We start from the raw sequence: 19,774 nt of genomic DNA, 5'->3' as shown, positions 1-19,774 counted from the left end.
GCGAAAAGGCAGAGGCCGGAGAAGAGCGAGGGGGACGAGTGAAGGGTTAGAAAACCTGCCGGAGGGTGAGAGACGCCAGGAGCTCCAGCTCTGGTGCTGAGCGCGGAGACGGCTCGGGGGGGGGACTCGATCCCCGGCTCTAGGGCCCTACGTGGGGAACGAATATTTCCTCCTGGGCTCCTCAAGCGGGCAGAGGAAGGTCGAACCCGACCCCCCGGCTGGACGTCTGAGCAAGTCAAACCCAGCTGGGAAAGGGGGCCGCCTGCTTTTAACCTGGAGGGGTATTAACCCTTGGACAAAGGCGGTGGAGGATTCTCGGGCGCTGGCCGTGTTGAAATCCAGCTTGGCCCCTGGCTACCCAGCCCCAGTGCCCCACCCCAGAGGTGGCTGCATCGCCAGTCCCCCGAGGGCCTGACGGGGAAGATAATCGCTCAGTAAATCTAGTCCAGGTTCTGATCTGGGGGAGCCTGGTTCCCCTGGCTCATTAGGGGAGAGGGAGGCTGGGGGTTAATTAACACGGTCCCCCAGGTCAGTGGGTGGCTAAGTAGGTGCTTCTCATCCGGGGCAGCTGACCTGCCCTAGGGGGCTACATGTCACTGGGGACGGGGGGGGGGGGGGTGTAGTGGTGCGGCTGTGGGGGAGGGGGACCGGCCCAGCCTGGGAAAGGGAAATCTCAGGGAGTCCCATGAGCCAGCAATGAGATCGCCCTCTCCCTGCCCCCCAGCCAAGGGAATAGCAGCCCCCTGCTCCCCAGCCTGGGAAATAGACACCCCCTGTCCCCCAACTCCTCCTGAGCCTCCCAGCCTGGCAAATAGCAGCCCCCAGTTCCTCTCTGACCCCCTGGCTGGCGAATAGCCGCCCCCTGCCCCCCAGCTCCTCCCTGGCCTCCAGCCTGGCGAATAGCCACCCCTGCCCCCCAGCTCCTCTCTGCCCCCCTGCCTGGGGAATAGCAGCCCCCTGCCTGGGGAATAGCAGCCCCCTGTCCCCCAGCTCCTCCCTGGCCCCCAGCCTGGGGAATAGCAGCCCCCTGTCCCCCCCCCAGCCTGGGGTATAAACGCCCCCTCCCCCCCAGCTCCTCCCTGCCCCCCAGCCTGGGGAATAGCAGTCCCCTGGCCCCCAGCTCCTCCCTGCCCCCCAGCCTGGGGAATAGCAGTCCCCCGGTGCCAGGTCCCGGCGGATCAGCCCAGGGCTGGGTGAGGAGGCGGGGCGGAGCCAGCCCCATGCCTAGGGGGGAGCTGCCCTCCCATTGGCTACAGCGGGGGGTGTGGGGAGTGGGAACAGGTGTGATTGGACGGGTCCCCCCGCCCCCCAACTTATTTTGTGGGGGGGGGGAGCGGGTTCCTCTGGAAAACCGGAGGGGGGGGCGTTGCACCCCCGCCCCTCCCCCTGCCCTACTCCGCACCCCCCACCTTCCCTCGTCAGTCCGCCCCCCCGGTGCCGGGCGGGGGAGGGGCGGAACCTTCCATCCGCCGCCGTGGCCGGGCCCGGTCCCATTACTCGGCGGCACCGGGCATGGCAGCGGCGGGGGTTCGGGCCCGGATCGGGGCCGTCGGAAGGGTGAGTCCGGCCCCTCCTCCCCCGGTGCCCCCCACTCCCGACCCGCAGCCCCCCCCAGTCCTGCCGGTGCCCCCCCACTCCCGACCCGCAGCCCCCCCCCCCAGCCCTGCCGGTGCCCCCCCAGCCCTGCCGGTGCCCCCCCACTCCCGACCCGCAGTCCCCCCCCCCAGCCCTGCCGGTGCCCCCCCACTCCCGACCCGCAGTCCCCCCCCCCAGCCCTGCCGGTGCCCCCCCACTCCCGACCCGCAGTCCCCCCCCCCAGCCCTGCCGGTGCCCCCCACTCCCGACCCGCAGTCCCCCCCCCCAGCCCTGCCGGTGCCCCCCACTCCCGACCCGCAGTCCCCCCCCCCAGCCCTGCCGGTGCCCCCCACTCCCGACCCGCAGCCCCCTGCCTAGCCCGGGCCTCACCTGAGCGACTCTCTCACCTTGAACGTTTTGTTTCCGCCTCTCAAGGACCCTGCGGGGGGGGGGCTGGCGCGATTCCTGGGGTCGGGAGAGGAGCCCCGGGGGCTGGGGAGAGTGACCTGAAGTCAGGGTGACCAGACAGCAAATGTGAAAAATCGGGACGGGGGGTGGGGGTAATAGGATCCTACAGAGGAACAAGACCCTAAAGTCGGGACATCTGGTCACCCTCCCGGAACTTGCCCCATTTCCACTGGCCCGGGCTAGTCCACCCCTGGGCAGCCAGCGAGGCCGGTAGAGCCGGGGGTGGGGGGGATGCGAGCCGGGTTTAGTTCCCAGCTCGGCCACGGGCAAGTCTCTGCCATGCCTCAGTTTCCCCACCTGTACAACGGGAAGGGTGGTATAGCAGGGGCACTGGCGGGGCTGCAGGTCGGGAGTGAGGGGCACCGGCAGACCTGGGGAGGGAGCCCAGGGCTGGGCTAGCAGGGGGCTGCGGGTCAGGAGTGAGGGTAACTGGCAGGGCTGGGCTAGCAGGGGGCTGCTGGCCGGGAGTGAGGGGCACTGGCAGGGCTGGGCTAGCAGGGGGCTGCTGGTCGGGAGTGAGGGTAACTGGCAGGGCTGGGGAGGGGCAGGGCTGGGCTAGCAGGGGGCTGCGGGTCGGGACTGAGGGGCACTGGCAGGGCTGGGGAGGGGCAGGGCTGGGCTAGCAGGGGGCTGTGGGTAGGGAGTGAGGGGCACCAGAACCTCCCAATGCACCGGCCTTGAGTTGGGGGTGCAGTGATTGGACGCTCTGGTGATACCCCCCTGTCAGAGCATAGTTGGGCGAATGTGGGTTTCCTCGTGCCCCAGTTCCCCAGCAGAACCGGGCCCCGGGCTGGCTGAGCTGGGCTGCAGGGCTCGTTCAGGCCGTGGGCGTGCGGGCCGCTAACGAGGCCGGCCGCGGTCACATGGCAAAGGGGTGACCAGGGCCCCACGCTCAGGCTCCAGAGCTGGACTCTCTGCCTGGGGAAGGTCAGGAGGGAACCGGGAACCGGGTTGTCCCCAAAAGGGCCACTAGGGGGCGCTACTTGTAATGGCTGGCTGTGCGGCTGGATGGGCCCCTTGGTCTGAGCTAATAAGGCAGACCCTGAGTGTTTCAGCGGGGGGGCCCCTGTGCTCGCCCCTCGCCCCCCAGCCCTGCCGGTGCCCCTCACTCCCGACCCGGAAGTGGCTCCCTGGCACCCCGATGATTTGTTGCCTAGCTGCCCCTGAGCAGGGCTGAGCCCTTCCCGCTCATCTCACGTGTGGCTGGGCTGGTTTGCCAGCCCCAGTGGTGGCTGGGGGTGGGGGGCAGGGGCTGGGTGTGTCGGCGGCTCCGGGCCGCGCTGTCCTGGCTGCCCCATGGAGACGCGCTGGGGGCTGGCACGGAGCCAGGCCCCCGGGGGCCTGGTGGCGCCTCTGGTACCTGGCAGGAGCGGCCAAGGGCACAGAAATATCGTCCTCCCCCAGGGCATGCTGGGAAAGTGTCTGTGGGGGGGTGTAAGCTGGTGCACCCAAGCTCCAGGGCAGGGCGTGGTTGTAGGGGGTGGGGGGCGGTGCCCCACAGCACTAGGCAGGGGTGCAGCTGGGTGGGGGGGCAGGGAGGGTGGCGCCCCCTAGCGCCTGGCTGGGGGGAGGGTCTTTGTCTAGCTCAGGGAGGCCCCCCCAGCCCTGCATTCCAGGTCCTGCTTTGTCTGCAACTCCCTGCCTGGGCCCCAGCCTATCCCTTCCGTTCCCGGAGCTGGGGAGAGAACCCAGGAGTCCTGGCTCCCAGCCCCCCTCCCCCCCGCTCTAATCACTAGACCCCACTCCCCTTCCAGAGCTGGGGAGAGAACCCAGGAGTGCTCCCAGCCCCCCCCCATCACTAGACCCCACTCCCCTCCCAGAGCTGGGGAGAGAACCCAGGAGTCCTGGCTCCCAGCCCCCCCCGCTCTAATCACTAGACCTCACTCCCCTTCCAGAGCTGGGGAGAGAACCCAGGAGTCCTGGCTCCCAGCCCCCCTCCCCCCGCTCTAATCACTAGACCCCACTCCCCTTCCAGAGCTGGGGAGAGAACCCAGGAGTCCTGGCTCCCAGCCCCCCCCCCCCCGCTCTAATCACTAGACCTCACTCCCCTCCCAGAGCTGGGGAGAGAACCCAGGAGTGCTCCCAGCCCCCCCCCCCAATCACTAGACCCCACTCCCCTTCCAGAGCTGGGGAGAGAACCCAGGAGTCCTGGCTCCCAGCCCCCCCCCCCCCGCTCTAATCACTAGACCCCACTGCCCTTCCAGAGCTGGGGAGAGAACCCAGGAGTCCTGGCTCCCAGCCCCCCCCCCCCCCCAAGTTTTTATCCCTTTCTTCCCCTTTCTCTCCACCTTGCATGGAAATAAACTAACCCCCCCCCCCCGCCTGTATTCCCACATCCCTCCCCAGCCCCCATGTTCCACTCCCACTACTGACAACCCCCCCTCCCACCCCACGCCGTGAACCCAGCTGTCCAGGGCTGGGGGTGGGGGGCAGAATTTACTACTTTATTGTGAGCCCACATGTTGGGGGGGCTGACTGAGCATGGGGGGAGCATGTGGTGGAGGGGGTGTTGGCTGCAAACCCCTCTGTGTGGGGAGGGAATTGACCAGTTTACCATAAATGCTGCAGTAGGGGTTTGCGGGGTGGGTTGCGAACCCAGGAGTCCGGTGGGGGGAGGGATTTACCATGAGCCCACACACTGGAGGTTCTTGGGGGGCCGGCCGCGAACCCAGGAGTCCGGGGCGGAATCTACCAGGAACCCACGCCTGTGATGTGGGGGTGGGGGCACTGACACTGAACCCTGGCCTCCAGGGCTGCGGGGAAGGAACTTACCGGGGACCCAGGCGTCCGGCTGGCTTGCACCCCGGCATGCTGGGGGGGGGGGAGCGAAGGCCCCGGGGTCTCTGCTGTGTGGCCCCCGGCTCCGTGTCTCCTGCCTGGAGACCAGCATGGCTCCGTGGGGAGCGAAGTCCAGTTGGGCGGGGTGGGGTGGGGTGGGGGAAATGCGGAGGGGAGGGGGACGGATGCGGCTGATCCTGCTGGTGGGGGCAGGTTCCCACGCCCAGCACTGCCAACTGAATCCCCAGTGAGGGGCCCTTTCTGGGGGGGCCTGGCCTGGTGCCCGTAGTGCCCCCTGCCTGGGGGAGGGGTCCTTCCTTGGGGACCTTGTGGGGCGCCCCTGGGGTGGGGCCCTGGCCCGACCCCACCACGGAGCCAGGTTACACATTAACCCTCTGTTTGCTCAGATGGCATGAAACAGGGTCCGAGAGTGATGGGGGTGGTGGGGGGCCCGGCAGGGGGCGCTCTCCGCAGCGGGGAAGGCTGGCCCCGTGCCCGCGCTAGGGGGCGCTCTCCAGCCTGCACCCCTGTAAATGGGGGCTCCCTGGGCCCCTGCCCCTCCCCCACGCCCCCAGCCACTCCTCCCTCTGTCCCGCAGGTTTTGCCGGGTCGATTCTGTGCTGCCCTGGACCGGCTGCTGCCCCTCGGCCCCCAGAGACCCATCAGCACCTTCTTCAAGGTTAGTGCCAACGCGGACGCCTGGGTTCTCTGCCTGGCGCAGGGAGGGGAGGGGAGGAGGGTCTAATGGTTAGAGTGGGGCGGTGGGGGCTGGGAATTTGGATGCCTAGGTTCTCTGTCGGGGGTGGGGGGACGGTACAGAGGTTAGAGCAGGGGGCTGGGAGCCAGGACTCCTGGGTTCTCTCCCCGGCTCTGGGAGGGGAGTAGGGTCTAGTGGTTAGAGCCGGGAGCCAGGACGCCTGGGTTCTTTTCCAGGCCTCAGACCTGCAGGTGGAGTTGACCAATGAGCCGAAGCCCAAGCCGGAGGCAGGGCAGCTGCAGTTCGGGAAGCATTTCACCGACCACATGCTCATGGTGGAGTGGGACCGGGACCGGGGCTGGGGCCAGCCCCACATCAAACCCTTCCAGAACCTGAGCCTGCACCCGGCCTCCTCCGCCCTGCACTACGCTGTGGAGGTGAGTCGGGGCGCCCTACTCCCAGCCCCTGCTACCCCAGAGGGCGGCGTCCCAGCTCAGGCAAGGGGGCCCTGGATAACCGACCCCCGGAGCCAGCCGCGTCCCAGCCCGGTGAGGGGTGCCCAGATACCTCCCCCACCCCAGAGCCAGCCGCGTCCCAGCCGGGTGAGGGGTTCCCAGACCCCCCCACCCCGGAGCCAGCCGCGTCCCAGCTGGGTGAGGGGTGCCCAGACCCTCCCCCACCCCGGAGCCAGCCGCGTCCCAGCTGGGTGAGGGGTGCCCAGACCCTCCCCCACCCCCAGAGCCAGCCGCATCCCGCCCGGGCGAGGGGGCCCCAGATACCTCCCCCACCCCCAGAGCCAGCCGCGTCCCAGCCGGGTGAGGGGTTCCCAGACCCTCCCCCACCCCAGAGCTAGCCGCATCCCAGCCGGGTAAGGGGTTCCCAGATACCTCCCCCACCCCAGAGCCAGCCGCGTCCCAGCCGGGTGAGGGGTGCCCAGATACCTCCCCGACCCCCACAGCCAGCCGCGTCCCAGCCCAGTGAGGGTTGCCCAGACCCTCCCCCACCCCAGAGTCAGCCGCATCCCAGCCTGGTGAGGGGTGCCCAGACCCCCCCACCCCCAGAGTCAGCCGCGTCCCAGCCGGGTGAGGGGTGCCCAGACCCCCCCACCCCCAGAGTCAGCCGCGTCCCAGCCGGGTGAGGGGTGCCCAGACCCCCCCACCCCGGAGCCAGCCGCGTCCCAGCCGGGTGAGGGGTGCCCAGACCCCCCCACCCCGGAGCCAGCCGCGTCCCAGCCGGGTGAGGGGTGCCCAGACCCCCCCACCCCGGAGCCAGCCGCGTCCCAGCCGGGTGAGGGGTGCCCAGACCCCCCCACCCCGGAGCCAGCCGCGTCCCAGCCGGGTGAGGGGTGCCCAGACCCCCCCACCCCGGAGCCAGCCGCGTCCCAGCCGGGTGAGGGGTGCCCAGACCCCCCCACCCCGGAGCCAGCCGCGTCCCAGCCGGGTGAGGGGTGCCCAGACCCTCCCCCACCCCCAGAGCCAGCCGCATCCCGCCCGGGCGAGGGGGCCCCAGATACCTCCCCCACCCCCAGAGCCAGCCGCGTCCCAGCCGGGTGAGGGGTTCCCAGACCCCCCCACCCCCAGAGCCAGCCGCGTCCCAGCCGGGTGAGGGGTGCCCAGACCCTCCCCCACCCCAGAGCTAGCCGCATCCCAGCCGGGTAAGGGGTTCCCAGATACCTCCCCCACCCCAGAGCCAGCCGCGTCCCAGCCGGGTGAGGGGTGCCCAGATACCTCCCCGACCCCCACAGCCAGCCGCGTCCCAGCCCGGTGAGGGTTGCCCAGACCCTCCCCCACCCCAGAGTCAGCCGCATCCCAGCCTGGTGAGGGGTGCCCAGACCCCCCCACCCCCAGAGTCAGCCGCGTCCCAGCCGGGTGAGGGGTGCCCAGACCCCCCCACCCCCAGAGTCAGCCGCGTCCCAGCCGGGTGAGGGGTGCCCAGACCCCCCCACCCCGGAGCCAGCCGCGTCCCAGCCGGGTGAGGGGTGCCCAGACCCCCCCACCCCGGAGCCAGCCGCGTCCCAGCCGGGTGAGGGGTGCCCAGACCCCCCCACCCCGGAGCCAGCCGCGTCCCAGCCGGGTGAGGGGTGCCCAGACCCCCCCACCCCGGAGCCAGCCGCGTCCCAGCCGGGTGAGGGGTGCCCAGACCCCCCCACCCCGGAGCCAGCCGCGTCCCAGCCGGGTGAGGGGTGCCCAGATCCCCCCACCCCGGAGCCAGCCGCGTCCCAGCCGGGTGAGGGGTGCCCAGACCCTCCCCCACCCCGGAGCCAGCCGCGTCCCAGCCGGGTGAGGGGTGCCCAGACCCTCCCCCACCCCGGAGCCAGCCGCGTCCCAGCCGGGTGAGGGGTGCCCAGACCCTCCCCCACCCCGGAGCCAGCCGCGTCCCAGCCGGGTGAGGGGTGCCCAGACCCTCCCCCACCCCAGAGCTAGCCGCGTCCCAGCCCGGGCGAGGGGGCCCCAGATACCTCCCCTACCCCCAGACCCAGCCACGTCCCAGCCGGGTGAGGGGTTCCCAGACCCCCCCACCCCCAGACCCAGCCACGTCCCAGCCGGGTGAGGGGTTCCCAGACCCTCCACCCCGGAGCCAGCCGCGTCCCAGCTGGGTGAGGGGTGCCCAGACCCTCCCCCACCCCAGAGCCAGCCGCATCCGAGCCGGGTAAGGGGTTCCCAGATACCTCCCCCACCCCAGAGCCAGCTGCGTCCCAGCCGGGTGAGGGGTGCCCAGATACCTCCCCCACCCCCAGAGCCAGCCGCGTCCCAGCCCAGTGAGGGTTGCCCAGACCCTCCCCCACCCCAGAGCCAGCCGCATCCCAGCCCGGTGAGGGGTGCCCAGATACCTCCCCCACCCCCAGAGCCAGCCGCGTCCCAGCCCGGTGAGGGGTGCCCAGATACCTCCCCCACCCCCAGAGCCAGCCGCGTCCCAGCCGGGTGAGGGGTTCCCAGACCCCCCCACCCCCAGAGCCAGCCGCGTCCCAGCCGGGTGAGGGGTTCCCAGACCCCCCCACCCCCAGAGCCAGCCGCGTCCCAGCCGGGTGAGGGGTTCCCAGACCCCCCCACCCCCAGAGCCAGCCGCGTCCCAGCCGGGTGAGGGGTTCCCAGACCCCCCCACCCCCAGAGCCAGCCGCGTCCCAGCCGGGTGAGGGGTTCCCAGACCCCCCAACCCCCGGAGCCAGCCGCGTCCCAGCCGGGTGAGGGGTTCCCAGATACCTCCCCCACCCCAGAGCCAGCTGCGTCCCAGCTGGGCGAGGGGGCCCCAGACCCTGCCCCGGAGGGGCCGCGTCCCAGCCCCCGGCTGACGGTGCTGGCTCTCCCCAGCTCTTCGAGGGGATGAAGGCTTTCCGGGGCCAGGATCAGCGAGTCCGTCTCTTCCGCCCGCTGATGAACATGGAGCGTATGTGCCGCTCGGCCGCCCGGGCCAGCCTGCCGGTGAGTGACCCCCCCCTCCCCAGGCCTCCTGCATGGGGCCCTGGGGCCCTCGCTGACCAGGCCCCTGGCCACCGGTTATCCCCCCCATGCTGCTTGGGTGAACTTCAAGGGGGCTGAGAGCCAGGACTCCTGGGTTCTCTTTTTGGAAGGGAGTGGGGTCTAGTGGTTACAGCTGGGGGGGGCGGGGTTGGGAGCCAGGACGCCTGGGTTCTCTGTCAGGCTCTGGGAAGGGAGTGGGGTCTTGTGGTTAGAGCGGGGGGGGGGGGTTGGGAGCCAGGACTCCTGGGCTCTCTCTGTGGCTTCGGGAGGGGAGTGGGGTCTAGTGGTTACAGCTGAGGGGGGGAGGGGTTGGGAGCCAGGACTCCTGGGGTCTGTCTTGGCCCTGGGGGCTGCCCCCTCTCTCCAGCACTGCCCTCTCTCCCCCAGCCCTTTGACCAGCTGCAGCTCCTGGACTGCATCCGCCGGCTCGTGGCCCTCGACCAGGACTGGGTGCCGCACTCGGACAGCGCCAGTCTCTACATCCGCCCAACCTTCATTGGCACCGAGGTGCGGAGCCCCGAGGGGCGCCCCGACTTCCGCCATCCCCACGGGACACATCCCGCCTGCCTCCGACCTTGCGGCATCCGGGCCCCCAGATCTGTCTCCTGCCTGCGCCCCCCCAGCCCCCCAGATGTGTCTCCCGCCTCTGTCCCCAGATCTGTCTCCCACCTGCATCCCCCTAATCTGCTCCTTCCCCTGCACCCCGACTCTGGGCTCCCCTGGCTTCTTGCTCCTCAACCTTTTGAAGGCCCCCCCCCCCGCTGCTGCAGGGGCTCTGGTGTGGGGTGCGGCCATGGGGTGCGGGGTTCTGACACTTTACTCCGCCCCCCCGCAGCCGTCCCTGGGGGTGTCCCGTCCCGGCCATGCCCTCCTCTTCGTCATCCTGTCTCCAGTGGGGGCCTACTTCGCCACCGGCCCCATGGGCGCCGTGGGCCTGCTGGCCGAGCCACGCTACGTCCGCGCCTGGCTGGGGGGCGTCGGCGACTACAAGATGGGGGGGTGAGTATGAGCTTCCAGGCCCCAGCCTGCCGCTGGGGGGTGGTGCCCTCCGGACCCCAGCCATGCCCCCCTCCACCCCACCAGCCACTAGGCGGTGCTGTCCCCTGTCCCCAACCTTGTCCCCCTTGTCACGGAGTCCCGGGGCGATGCTCTGGATCTGCTCCCCATGAAGCCAGGCAGGACTCTGGGGAAGTCTCCTCTCTGGGAGCAGCCTGTCTGCAGGACACACAGCTCACCCGGCTCCACCTTCCTGGGGCTGACCCCGGAGCATTCAGCATCCTCTGCCCCTCCGTGCGCTTCCCCCAGCGAGTCCGCCCAGGCGGGGTTCTGGGGAAGCCAGAGGGTCCTGCCCCCCAACTCCGCAGTCAGACGTGACTCTCAGCCAGCCAGTAAAACAGAAGGTTTATTAGACGACAGGAACATGGTCTAACACAGAGCTTGTAGGTGCAGAGAACAGGACCCCTCAGGTGGGTCCATTTTGGGGGGCAGTGAACCAGACAACCCCGTCTGCTCTTCACTCCATGTCCCAGCCAGCCCCAAACTGCAACTCTCTCCAGCCCCTCCTCCTCTGGGCTTTGTCCCTTTCCCGGGCCAGGAGGTCACCGGATTCCTTTGTTCTCCAACCCTTTAGCTCTCACCTTGCAGGGGGGAAGGGCCCAGGCCATCAGTGGCCAGGAAACAGGGTGTCGGCCATTCTCTGTGTCCAGCCTCCTGCACACACCTGCCCTCTAGGGCTCTGCAATGATCATACACCCTTACCCCACCCCCTGGAGACTTAAGAACTGCATAGGGGAAACTGAGACACCCCCACACTATTCAGAGGAAACATTAAGAACAGTCCCACTTCGTCACATCTCTCCCTCCTTCGAGATCGAACTGAGCGGGGTCACTTTAGCCGGTGACCTGGGGAAGTTCGAAGCCACCAGCGTTCCCATGGATGCCCCAGCATCTCTCCCATTCCTTGGTAGGAGTTACACTAGGCCCTTCCAGTTTCACGCCCTCCCTTAGGTCGGGGGTGGTCGATAGCACTCGCAGGCCGCATGTCGGAAGGTTTATGCGGCCCGTGCCCTTTGGCCATCCCAAAACCCCCGGGGGTCAAACTGGGATTGGGTTTTCTCCCCAACAAGCTGGCCAAACACAGCCACCTGGTTATAGGACTGTTTAACTTTCTTAACTGCTTTCACTCCATCTGAGACCTTCTCAAAGCTCTCCACACTGGGTCTTTCAACAGGAAAGTCAGTGGATCCATTCACAGCAGAAAATTTCTGGCTGTTAGGAACTGAAACTTTCTTGATTAAATCATTTTCACACCCTTCAGTTGCAGTAAACTGCTTGCAAAGACTCCCTGAGCATTCCCTTCCCTAGGGCTTTTCTATGCAACAATTCACCCCTCACAGAAATTCTGCTCTTACCCTCTTCACCTAGGGCTTGTTCTAGAGGGACACTTTCCTGAGCAACAACAGACTCTTTCTGGGTCTCCCTTACATCCAGAATTACCTCTGGCCCATCCGGCGGATTCCTAAACAATCCCCTTTCAGGCAAACTGACAGACTTCCTAGATAAAAGGTTAGAAGCATTCTCCTTCCCTTTGCCACACACAAGTTCAGGAATCTTTTCCTTCTTGCTACAGGTTTCCACACCCTCAGTAGGTAACACAATCACATCACCTTCATGCTCTCCTTGTGCCCTGGCTAGGATCTCACCCTGATTAGACAGAGTTGCTCCACCCTTTCCAACAACACACGAGCAACAGGCAAAATACAAGCACCAGAATTGTCTGGCCTCTGGGATTTTACATAGACACTAACTGGATGCGACCTAGTTACAGGGCCATTCTCCGAAGCAGACACAAACTTCGGACCCTTCCCTTCCTGGGCTTTAGCTGAGTCCAGAACCAGCTCTGAGACAACTGCACGACCCTCAACCATCACAGGCTGCAAGGCCCCTTCTGTCTGCTCCACAGACAAAGAAGAGCCGGACACACTTTCTCCTTTCCCAGACACCCAGCCAGGGATCTCTTTCCCCTTGTCCCAGCACACAGGGCTGGTCGCAGACAACTGCTTGGAGATCAGGGTGGCTCTCTCCATAGGCAAGTCAATACCCCTGACAGACACAGGCACGTTTCCTTCACTGTCCCAATAGTCCACCCAGCTAACAGGTAAGATCCAGGGACACTCATCTTCCACTCTCCTCGCCTTCCCACCCTGCTGACTAGACACAGCCATCAGCTCACAAGGCTGCCTAGGCTCATCCAGACTTTCCTTACCAAGCACCTTGCCGCTCCCCACAGATCCCCTGCCCTGCCTGTGTCTCCCCCCACTCAGCTGGGGTCTCACCTCCCACTGTGCTCAGCGCTGCCCTGGCTGTCCCAGTGGGGGTAGGCTGCGAGCTCCCTGCTTTCCTCACTGCATCAGAGCCAGCCTGAGCCCCCTCTCCGGTGTGCAAGGGGGGTGGGGAGCCCCAGGGGGCTGGTTACAAGCAGGCAGGTAGCCTGAGCCTAGCCGCTCCTCCCAGCTGCCAGCCAGGTCATCTGCATTTTCACTGACCATTTCCCTCTCCGCCGATTGGTTCCCTGGATTCAAATTCAAACCCTCGGCAGTTACCGGAGCAGGGCCTGGATCCTGTCCCAAAGAGACACAGTCACCCCACAACAGGGTCTCACAGCTGGTGTCCTGGAGCACCCCAACAACCAGCCAGCCCCACCCCTCCTGGGTCTGCATAGGGATCTGGGCCATAGGCAGGGCGAGGGGCTTCGTCCCTGGGACCCTCACCCAGCTCACCCAGCCCCTCAGCCTCTGAGGCTGCACCACCCGGGGCCTGACACCAGTTCTCTCTGTCCCAGGATCTCGCCACCCCAGAAATGTCTCCCCATTGACCATCCCCTTCCGCTCCCACTGGGGGTCCGAGGGGCCTGACCCCAGGAGACTCCACACAGACATATAGGTTGGGGTCAGGAGTGGGAGCCTGTCCACCTCCCCACCCATCTGGCTGACGGAGTCAATGGCTTTGGGACCCAGCAAGGGAGCTAGACACCAGGGCTTTTCCGCAGGGTCCCCCTGGTTCAAATCGCCAGCCTGCTCAAAGGCAGTGGGGTGGCATCCACATCCCCCCCTCCTTAACCAGGGGCAGCAATTTAGTCTCGAGGTTCCCTGTGGAACTGGCCCCCCGGGGTCTATCCCCACTCACCCCGGGGAGGTCCCCTAGGCCTCTCCGCCCCACCACCGCCAGCTCATGCTGCTGCTGCTTCTGCAGCTCTTTCTCGGGCTCTCGCTGTCTCTCACAGTCCTCTGGCTCTCTCGGACTCAGCTCCAATCCCGTCCGTCTCCGATCCCCCGATGGGGAACCCGATCGTGAAGACCCTCGTCTGGTCGGGGACAGGAGTCTTGGGGGTGCCTGGCTCCCACTCCAGCTGCTCCCAGATCCTGCTATAGCCCCATTTGGGGTCAGGAATCTGTCCCTTAGAGCGGTCATCCTCCTCCAGCTGCACGATTAACTCTGCTTTGGTGAACTTTCCAACGCTCAACCCTCTCTGCACAGGGTTACAACGTCCTTCTTAAGGAGACGGTGACAGGCCGTCACTCCGCTCTTCCCAAGTTGTTGGGGACTCACAGGCCTGTGTGCTCTCAGCTCCCCACGGTCTCCAGGGAGAACCCCTAGTGTGCCAGCCCTTCTCGAGGTCACCACCTCTTTGCCAGGGTCGAGCTGCAGACTCCTCCGCCCCTGGGACCGCTCGCTGCAATCCCCCGGGGGACCCTGTTACTGCAAAAGTCCTTCTCTCTTGTCACACACTCCCAGGGTTTAACCGCCCCCTGAAACCGTCTCGCTCTGAATCTTCAGCACGCCTGGTCCCTGTCAATCCCCCTTCGTTTTACTGCTCCCCAGTCACTAACTGCAGGAAGCGCCATCCATGGGGTGCAGTAGATCCCACCGCTCCCACCAGTTGTCACAGAGTCCCTGGGCGATGCTCTGGAACTGCTCCCCATGAAGCCAGTCAGGACTCTGGGGAAGTCTCCTCTCTGTGAGCAGCCTGTCTGCAGGACACACAGCTCACCCGGCTTCACCTTCCTGGGTCTGACCTCGGAGCATTCAGCATCCTCTGCCCCTCTGGGCGCTTCCCCCAGCGAGTCCGCTCAGGTGGGGCTCCTGGGGAAGCCAGAGGGTCCTGCCCCCCAACTTCGCAGTCAGATGTGACTCTCAGCCAGCCAGTAAAGCAGAAGGTTTATTAGATGACAGGAACATGGTCTAACACAGAGCTTGTAGGTGCAGAGAACAGGACCCCTCAGCTGGGTCCATTTTGGGGGGCAGGGAGCCAGACAACCCCGTCTGCCCTTCACTCCATGTGCCAGCCAGCCCCAAACTGAAACTCCCTCCAGCCCCTCCTCCTCTGGGCTTTGTCCCTTTCCCCGGGCCAGGAGGCCACCTGATTCCTTTGTTCTCCAACCCTTTAGCTCTCACCTTGCAAGGGGGAAGGGCCCAGGCCATCAGGTGCCAGGAAACAGGGTGTCGGCCATTCTCTGTGTCCAGCCCCCTGCCCACACCTGCCCTCTAGGGCTCTGCAATGATCATACACCCTTACCCCACCCCCTAGAGACTTAAGAACTGCCTAGGGGAAACTGAGGCACCCCCACACTATTCAGAGGAAACATTAAGGACAGCCCCGCTTCGTCACACCCCTGTCGCCCGCCAGCCACTAGGGGGCACTGCCCCCTGCCCCCAGCCGTGTCCCCCCTCCCCCCCACCAGCCACTAGGGGGCACTGCCCTCCCCTCCCCCGCCGTGCCCCACTCTCTGAGGGTGCTGCCCCCTGCGTCCGCAGGAACTACGCCCCCACCATCCTGGTGCAGGACGAGGCAGTGCGCGCCGGGTGCCAGCAGGCCCTGTGGCTCTATGGGGACGATCACCAGATCACCGAGGTCGGCACCATGAACATCTTCCTCTTCTGGACAGACCCACAGGGCGGTGAGAGCCGGAGCCTCCTGCCACGGGCGAGGGGGGTCCCCCTGTACCCCTCCCCCATCCCCAACTCCTGTGCCTCGTCCCGGGGGGTCCCCCTATACCCATCCCCTGCATCCTGCCCCTCCCATGTCCCCTCCCAGGGGTGTCCCCATATACCCATGCCCTGCCCTACGGGGATCCTTGAGTGCCCCCCTCCCCACCCTGTGCCAGGGCGGTTCCCCCTATACCCTTTCCCCGCCCCCCCATCCCAGGGGGATCCCCAAGTGCCCCGCCCCTGCGCCCTGTCTCGGAGGGGCTGTCTCTCGGTGGTGCCCCAGGAGGGCTCCCAAGATCCCTGCCCCCCTGTCCCATCCCAGGAGGATCCCCCTATACCAATCCCCTGCCCCACAGGGGTCCCTGAGTGCTCAGAGGGGCCGCATCCCAGCACCGGGCTGGGAGGTCCCTGTATACCCAGCCCCCGCCCCACCCCAGGGCCAGGCTGGGGGGGCGGGGGGTGGGGGGGCGTGTGTGACGGGATTTTTCTTTTCCAGACCTGGAGCTGGTGACCCCCCCGTTGAACGGCATCATTCTGCCCGGGGTGACCCGGCAGAGCCTGCTGGACTTAGGGCGCAAGTGGGTGAGTGGGGGGGGGGCGGATCTGGGCTGGGGAGGAGCCTCTCTTTTCTCCCCCCCTCTCGCTCCCAGACTGGCGACGGGGCCTGGGAGGCGATCGAAGGGGGGCCCGCGTGAGCTCTGCCCCAGCGATTCCCGGGGGGGGCTGGTCTCTAGCCACTGTGTTGGGTTGGGGGGGGCAGCGGTGGAGGAGGTGGAAGCTGGGAAGCTCTGAGGGGCTGGTTTGCGGCCAAGGTGGGCCTGGGAGGGGCTCAGTGGCCCCTAAAGGGGAGTCGCCAGCTCAGGGGCTGGAGCAGAGTAGGGGGGGGCGGCTGGGGAACCCTCACTTGGGCAAACCCCTGCCAGGGCTGGGGTAGGGGTTGGGGGCCCCAGCTGACCTCTCAGGCGCCTTCAGCTTGGGTGGGGTTTAATTCTGCCCCCCGCCCCCCTGGGGTGAGCTGGTCAGTTTGCTCCTTGGGGTGACCCCCCCCCCCAGCACAGGACCCCAGCTCCCCAGGCTGGGGGGAGCCCCACGTCACGGGGTCCCCGGGCGATGCTCTGGATCTGCTCCCCATGAAGCCAGGCAGGACTCTGGGGAGTCTCCTCTCTGGGAGCAGATTGCCTGCGGGGCAAACAGCTCCCCCGGCTTCCACCTTCCTGGGGCTGACCCCGGAGCATTCAGCCTCCTCTGCCCCTCCGTGCGCTTCCCACAGCGAGTCCACCCAGGCGGGGCTCCTGGGGGGGCCAGGGGGTCCTGCCCCCCAACTCCGCAGTCAGACGGGACTCTCAGCCAGCTAGTAAAACAGAGGTTTATTAGATGACAGGAATATGGTCTAACACAGAGCTTGTAGGTGCAGAGAATCGGACCCCTCAGCTGGGTCAGTTTTGGGGGGCAGTGAGCCAGACAACCCCGTCTGCCCTTCACTCCATGTCCCAGCCAGCCCCCAACTGAAACTCCCTCCGGCCCCCTTCCCTCCTCCGGGCTTTGTCCCTTTCCCGGGCCAGGAGGGCACCGGATTCCTTTGTTCTCCAACCCTTCAGCTCTCACCTTGCAGGGGGGAAGGGCCCAGGCCATCAGTTGCCAGGAAACAGGGTGTCGGCCATTCTCTGTGTCCAGCCCCCTGCACACACCTGCCCTCTAGGGCTCTGCAATGATCATACACCCTTACTCCATCACCTAGATACTTAAGAACTGCATAGGGGAAACTGAGGCACCCCCACACTATTCAGAGAAAACATTAAGAACAGTCCCACTTCGTCACAGCCCCATCTCCCCAGCCTGGCACCAGGGGGCGCCGCCCTCTGTCCCCTGCCCACCCCTCCCCGGCCGTGCCCCATTTCCCCCACCTGGCACCAGGGGGCGCTGTCTCCGTCCCCCTGACTCTCTCCTCCTGCACAGGGTGAATTCAAGGTTTCGGAGCGCAGCATCACCATGGCCGACCTCATCCGGGGGCTGCAGGAGAAGCGGGTCCGGGAGGTGTTCGGCTCGGGCACGGCCTGCGTCGTCTCGCCCGTGAGCCACATCCTGTACCAGGGCAAGGTGAGATGCCAGGGTGATGGGCCCGCCGGCCGAGCTGGGTATGTCAGGGGCAGAGGGCAGGGGGAACCGGGCTTGATGGGGGGAGCCGGATCCGATGGGGGCTGGAGGGGGGGACCGGGCTTGATGGGGGGAGCCGGATCCGATGGGGGCTGGAGGGGGGGACCGGGCTTGATGGGGGGAGCCGGATCCGATGGGGGCTGGAGTGGGGGACCGGGCTTGATGGGGGGAGCCGGATCCGATGGGGGCTGGAGTGGGGGACCGGGCTTGATGGGGGGAGCCGGATCCGATGGGGGCTGGAGTGGGGGACCGGGCTTGATGGGGGGAGCCGGATCCGATGGGGGCTGGAGGGGGGGACCGGGCTTGATGGGGGGAGCCGGATCCGATGGGGGCTGGAGGGGGGGACCGGGCTTGATGGGGGGAGCCGGATCCGATGGGGGCTGGAGGGGGGGACCGGGCTTAATGGGGGGAGCCGGATCCGATGGGGGCTGGAGGGGGGGACCGGGCTTGATGGGGGGAGCCGGATCCGATGGGGGCTGGAGGGGGGGACCGGGCTTGATGGGGGGGAGCCGGATCCGATCGGGTCTCGTCTCCTTCCAGACCTATCCCATCCCCACCATGGAAAACGGCCCCGAGCTGGCCAAGCGGTTCTGGAAGGAGCTGACGGACATCCAGGTACTGGCCCGCTGGGGGGCTGGGGTTAGTGCAGGGCGGTGGGGGCCGGTGGGGAGGGGGTCAGAGCCCCAGGGATGGCGTTTCAGGTGTATGGAAAAGATCTGGCCCCAGGACAGGGACTGGCTGGTGGGGTGGGGAATGGGGCGCGGGCCTGTCCCCCTGGGGGGCGCCGGCTCCCACCCGGCCCAGGGCAGGGACTGGCTGGCTCAGCCCGGTTCCAAGGGGCCGGTTCCCACCCCCACCCCACGCGGGCTGTGGAAGGGGTGTCTGTGCCGAGCTCCCACCCATTCTGACCCCCCCCCCCGTCTCTGTCTGTCTCCTTGCAGTACGGCCGTGTGCCCAGCGACTGGGTGCTGCCCGTCTGAGCCGGACCGGACCTCGCCCCCCTATTGATAACGGGGGGGGGCTTTGGTTTTTAACACTCCCCCAGAGCGACCCCCCAGCTGCCCCCGTGCTCCCCTCCCCCATGACTGAGACAGATCCCTGGAGCAGAACCAAACTTGCCCCATCCCTGGGATCCCCCCCTGCCCAGTGCCCCCGTCCCCTCCCCCCCTGGGGCCGGTCAGATCGGGACTGGGCCAACCCCCCCGCACCAGCATAGCTGGGCCAGTGCAAGGCCTGCTGGGTAATCCCAGGAGCAGTGCATTGTGGGAGACCGGATTGACCAGTTGAAATGCCTTCTGGGTAAACTATCCTGTCCTGCAATTTCTACCCCCCCCCCCCCCCCCGGCCGGCCATGCACTGAGACCGCCCGAGGTAGCCGGCCTCCGCTGGGCCTGTTCTGGGCTCCCCCAGGCTCTCAGGCCAGTCTGTGTCCCCGGGGCCAGGCCCACGGGCCCCCCCCTTGCTGCCTGCAGGGGGTCGAAATGCCCGGCGCTGACCCGAAAAGCTTTTCTATTAAACTAAATGAAACCAACCCACTGGGTCCAGAGTCTGCGTCGGGGGATGGGGGACAGCGGGTGCTACAGGATCCCCCCCGCCCCCCCACCGAGATCAGGGCCCCCTGGCGCCGGGTGCTGCACAGATCCCCCTGTCACGGAGTCCCTGGGCGATGCTCTGGAACTGCTCCCCATGAAGCCAGGCAGGACTCTGGGGTAGTCGCCTTTCTGTGAGCAGCCTGTCTTCAGGACACACAGCTCACACAGCTTCCACCTTCCTGGGTCTGACCTCAGAGCATTCAGCCTCCTCTGCCCCTCCGTGCGCTTCCCACAGCGAGTCCGCCCAGGCGGGGTCCTGGGGGGGCCAGAGGGTCCTGCCCCCCGACTCCGCAGTCAGACGTGACTCTCAGCCGGCCAGTAAAACAGAAGGTTTATTAGACGACAGGAACATGGTCTAAAACAGAGCTTGCAGGTGCAGAGAACGGGACCCCTCAGCTGGGTCCATTTTGGGGGGCAGTGAGCCAGACAACCCCGTCTGCCTTTCACTCCATGTCCCAGCCAGCCCCAAACTGAAACTCCCTCCAGCCCCTCCTCCTCTGGGCTTTGTTCCTTTCCCGGGCCAGGAGGTCACCGGATTCCTTTGTTCTCCAACCCTTCAGCTCTCACCTTGCAGGGGGGGAGGGCCCAGGCCATCAGTTGCCAGGAAACAGGGTGTCGGCCATTCTCTGTGTCCAGACTCCTGCCCACACCTGCCCTCTAGGGCTCTGCAATGATCATACACCGTTACTCCACCCCCTAGATACTTAAGAACTGCCTGGGGGAAACTGAGGCACCCCCACACTATTCAGAGGAAACATTAAGAACAGTCCCACTTCGTCACACCCCCCCCCCCCGACCGAGATCAGGGCCCCCTGGCGCCGGGCACTGCACAGATCCCCCCCCCCCCCCCGACCGAGATCAGGGCCCCCTGGCGCCGGGCGCTGCACAGATCCCCCCCCCCCGACTGAGATCAGGGCCCCGTGGCACCGGGCGCTGCACAGATTCCCCCCCCCGACTGAGATCAGGGCCCCCTGGCCCCGGGCGCTGCACAGATCCCCCCCCCCCCGACTGAGATCAGGGCCCCCTGGCCCCGGGCGCTGCACAGATCCCCCCTCCGACTGAGA

General features: G+C 67.0%; 1 protein-coding gene across 1 annotated transcript; it reads left to right on the top strand.

Annotated features, from left to right (window-relative positions):
• Window positions 1–1,393: 1,393 nt before the first annotated feature.
• Window positions 1,394–18,649, top strand: BCAT2 (branched chain amino acid transaminase 2). Its single transcript, XM_048832489.2, has 11 exons — window positions 1,394–1,557; window positions 5,420–5,500; window positions 5,755–5,955; window positions 8,827–8,937; window positions 9,364–9,483; window positions 9,812–9,975; window positions 14,791–14,933; window positions 15,461–15,546; window positions 16,921–17,061; window positions 17,659–17,733; window positions 18,060–18,649. Exons 1-11 carry the CDS (start codon window positions 1,513–1,515, stop codon window positions 18,096–18,098), a joined length of 1,206 nt encoding a protein of 401 aa, XP_048688446.2. The 5' UTR covers window positions 1,394–1,512; the 3' UTR covers window positions 18,099–18,649.
• Window positions 18,650–19,774: the final 1,125 nt, after the last annotated feature.

The sequence above is a fragment of the Caretta caretta genome, chromosome 23, assembly GCF_965140235.1.
Source record: "Caretta caretta isolate rCarCar2 chromosome 23, rCarCar1.hap1, whole genome shotgun sequence".
NCBI classification, from domain to species: domain Eukaryota; kingdom Metazoa; phylum Chordata; order Testudines; family Cheloniidae; genus Caretta; species Caretta caretta.
This window is presented reverse-complemented; position numbering and strand designations above follow the sequence as displayed.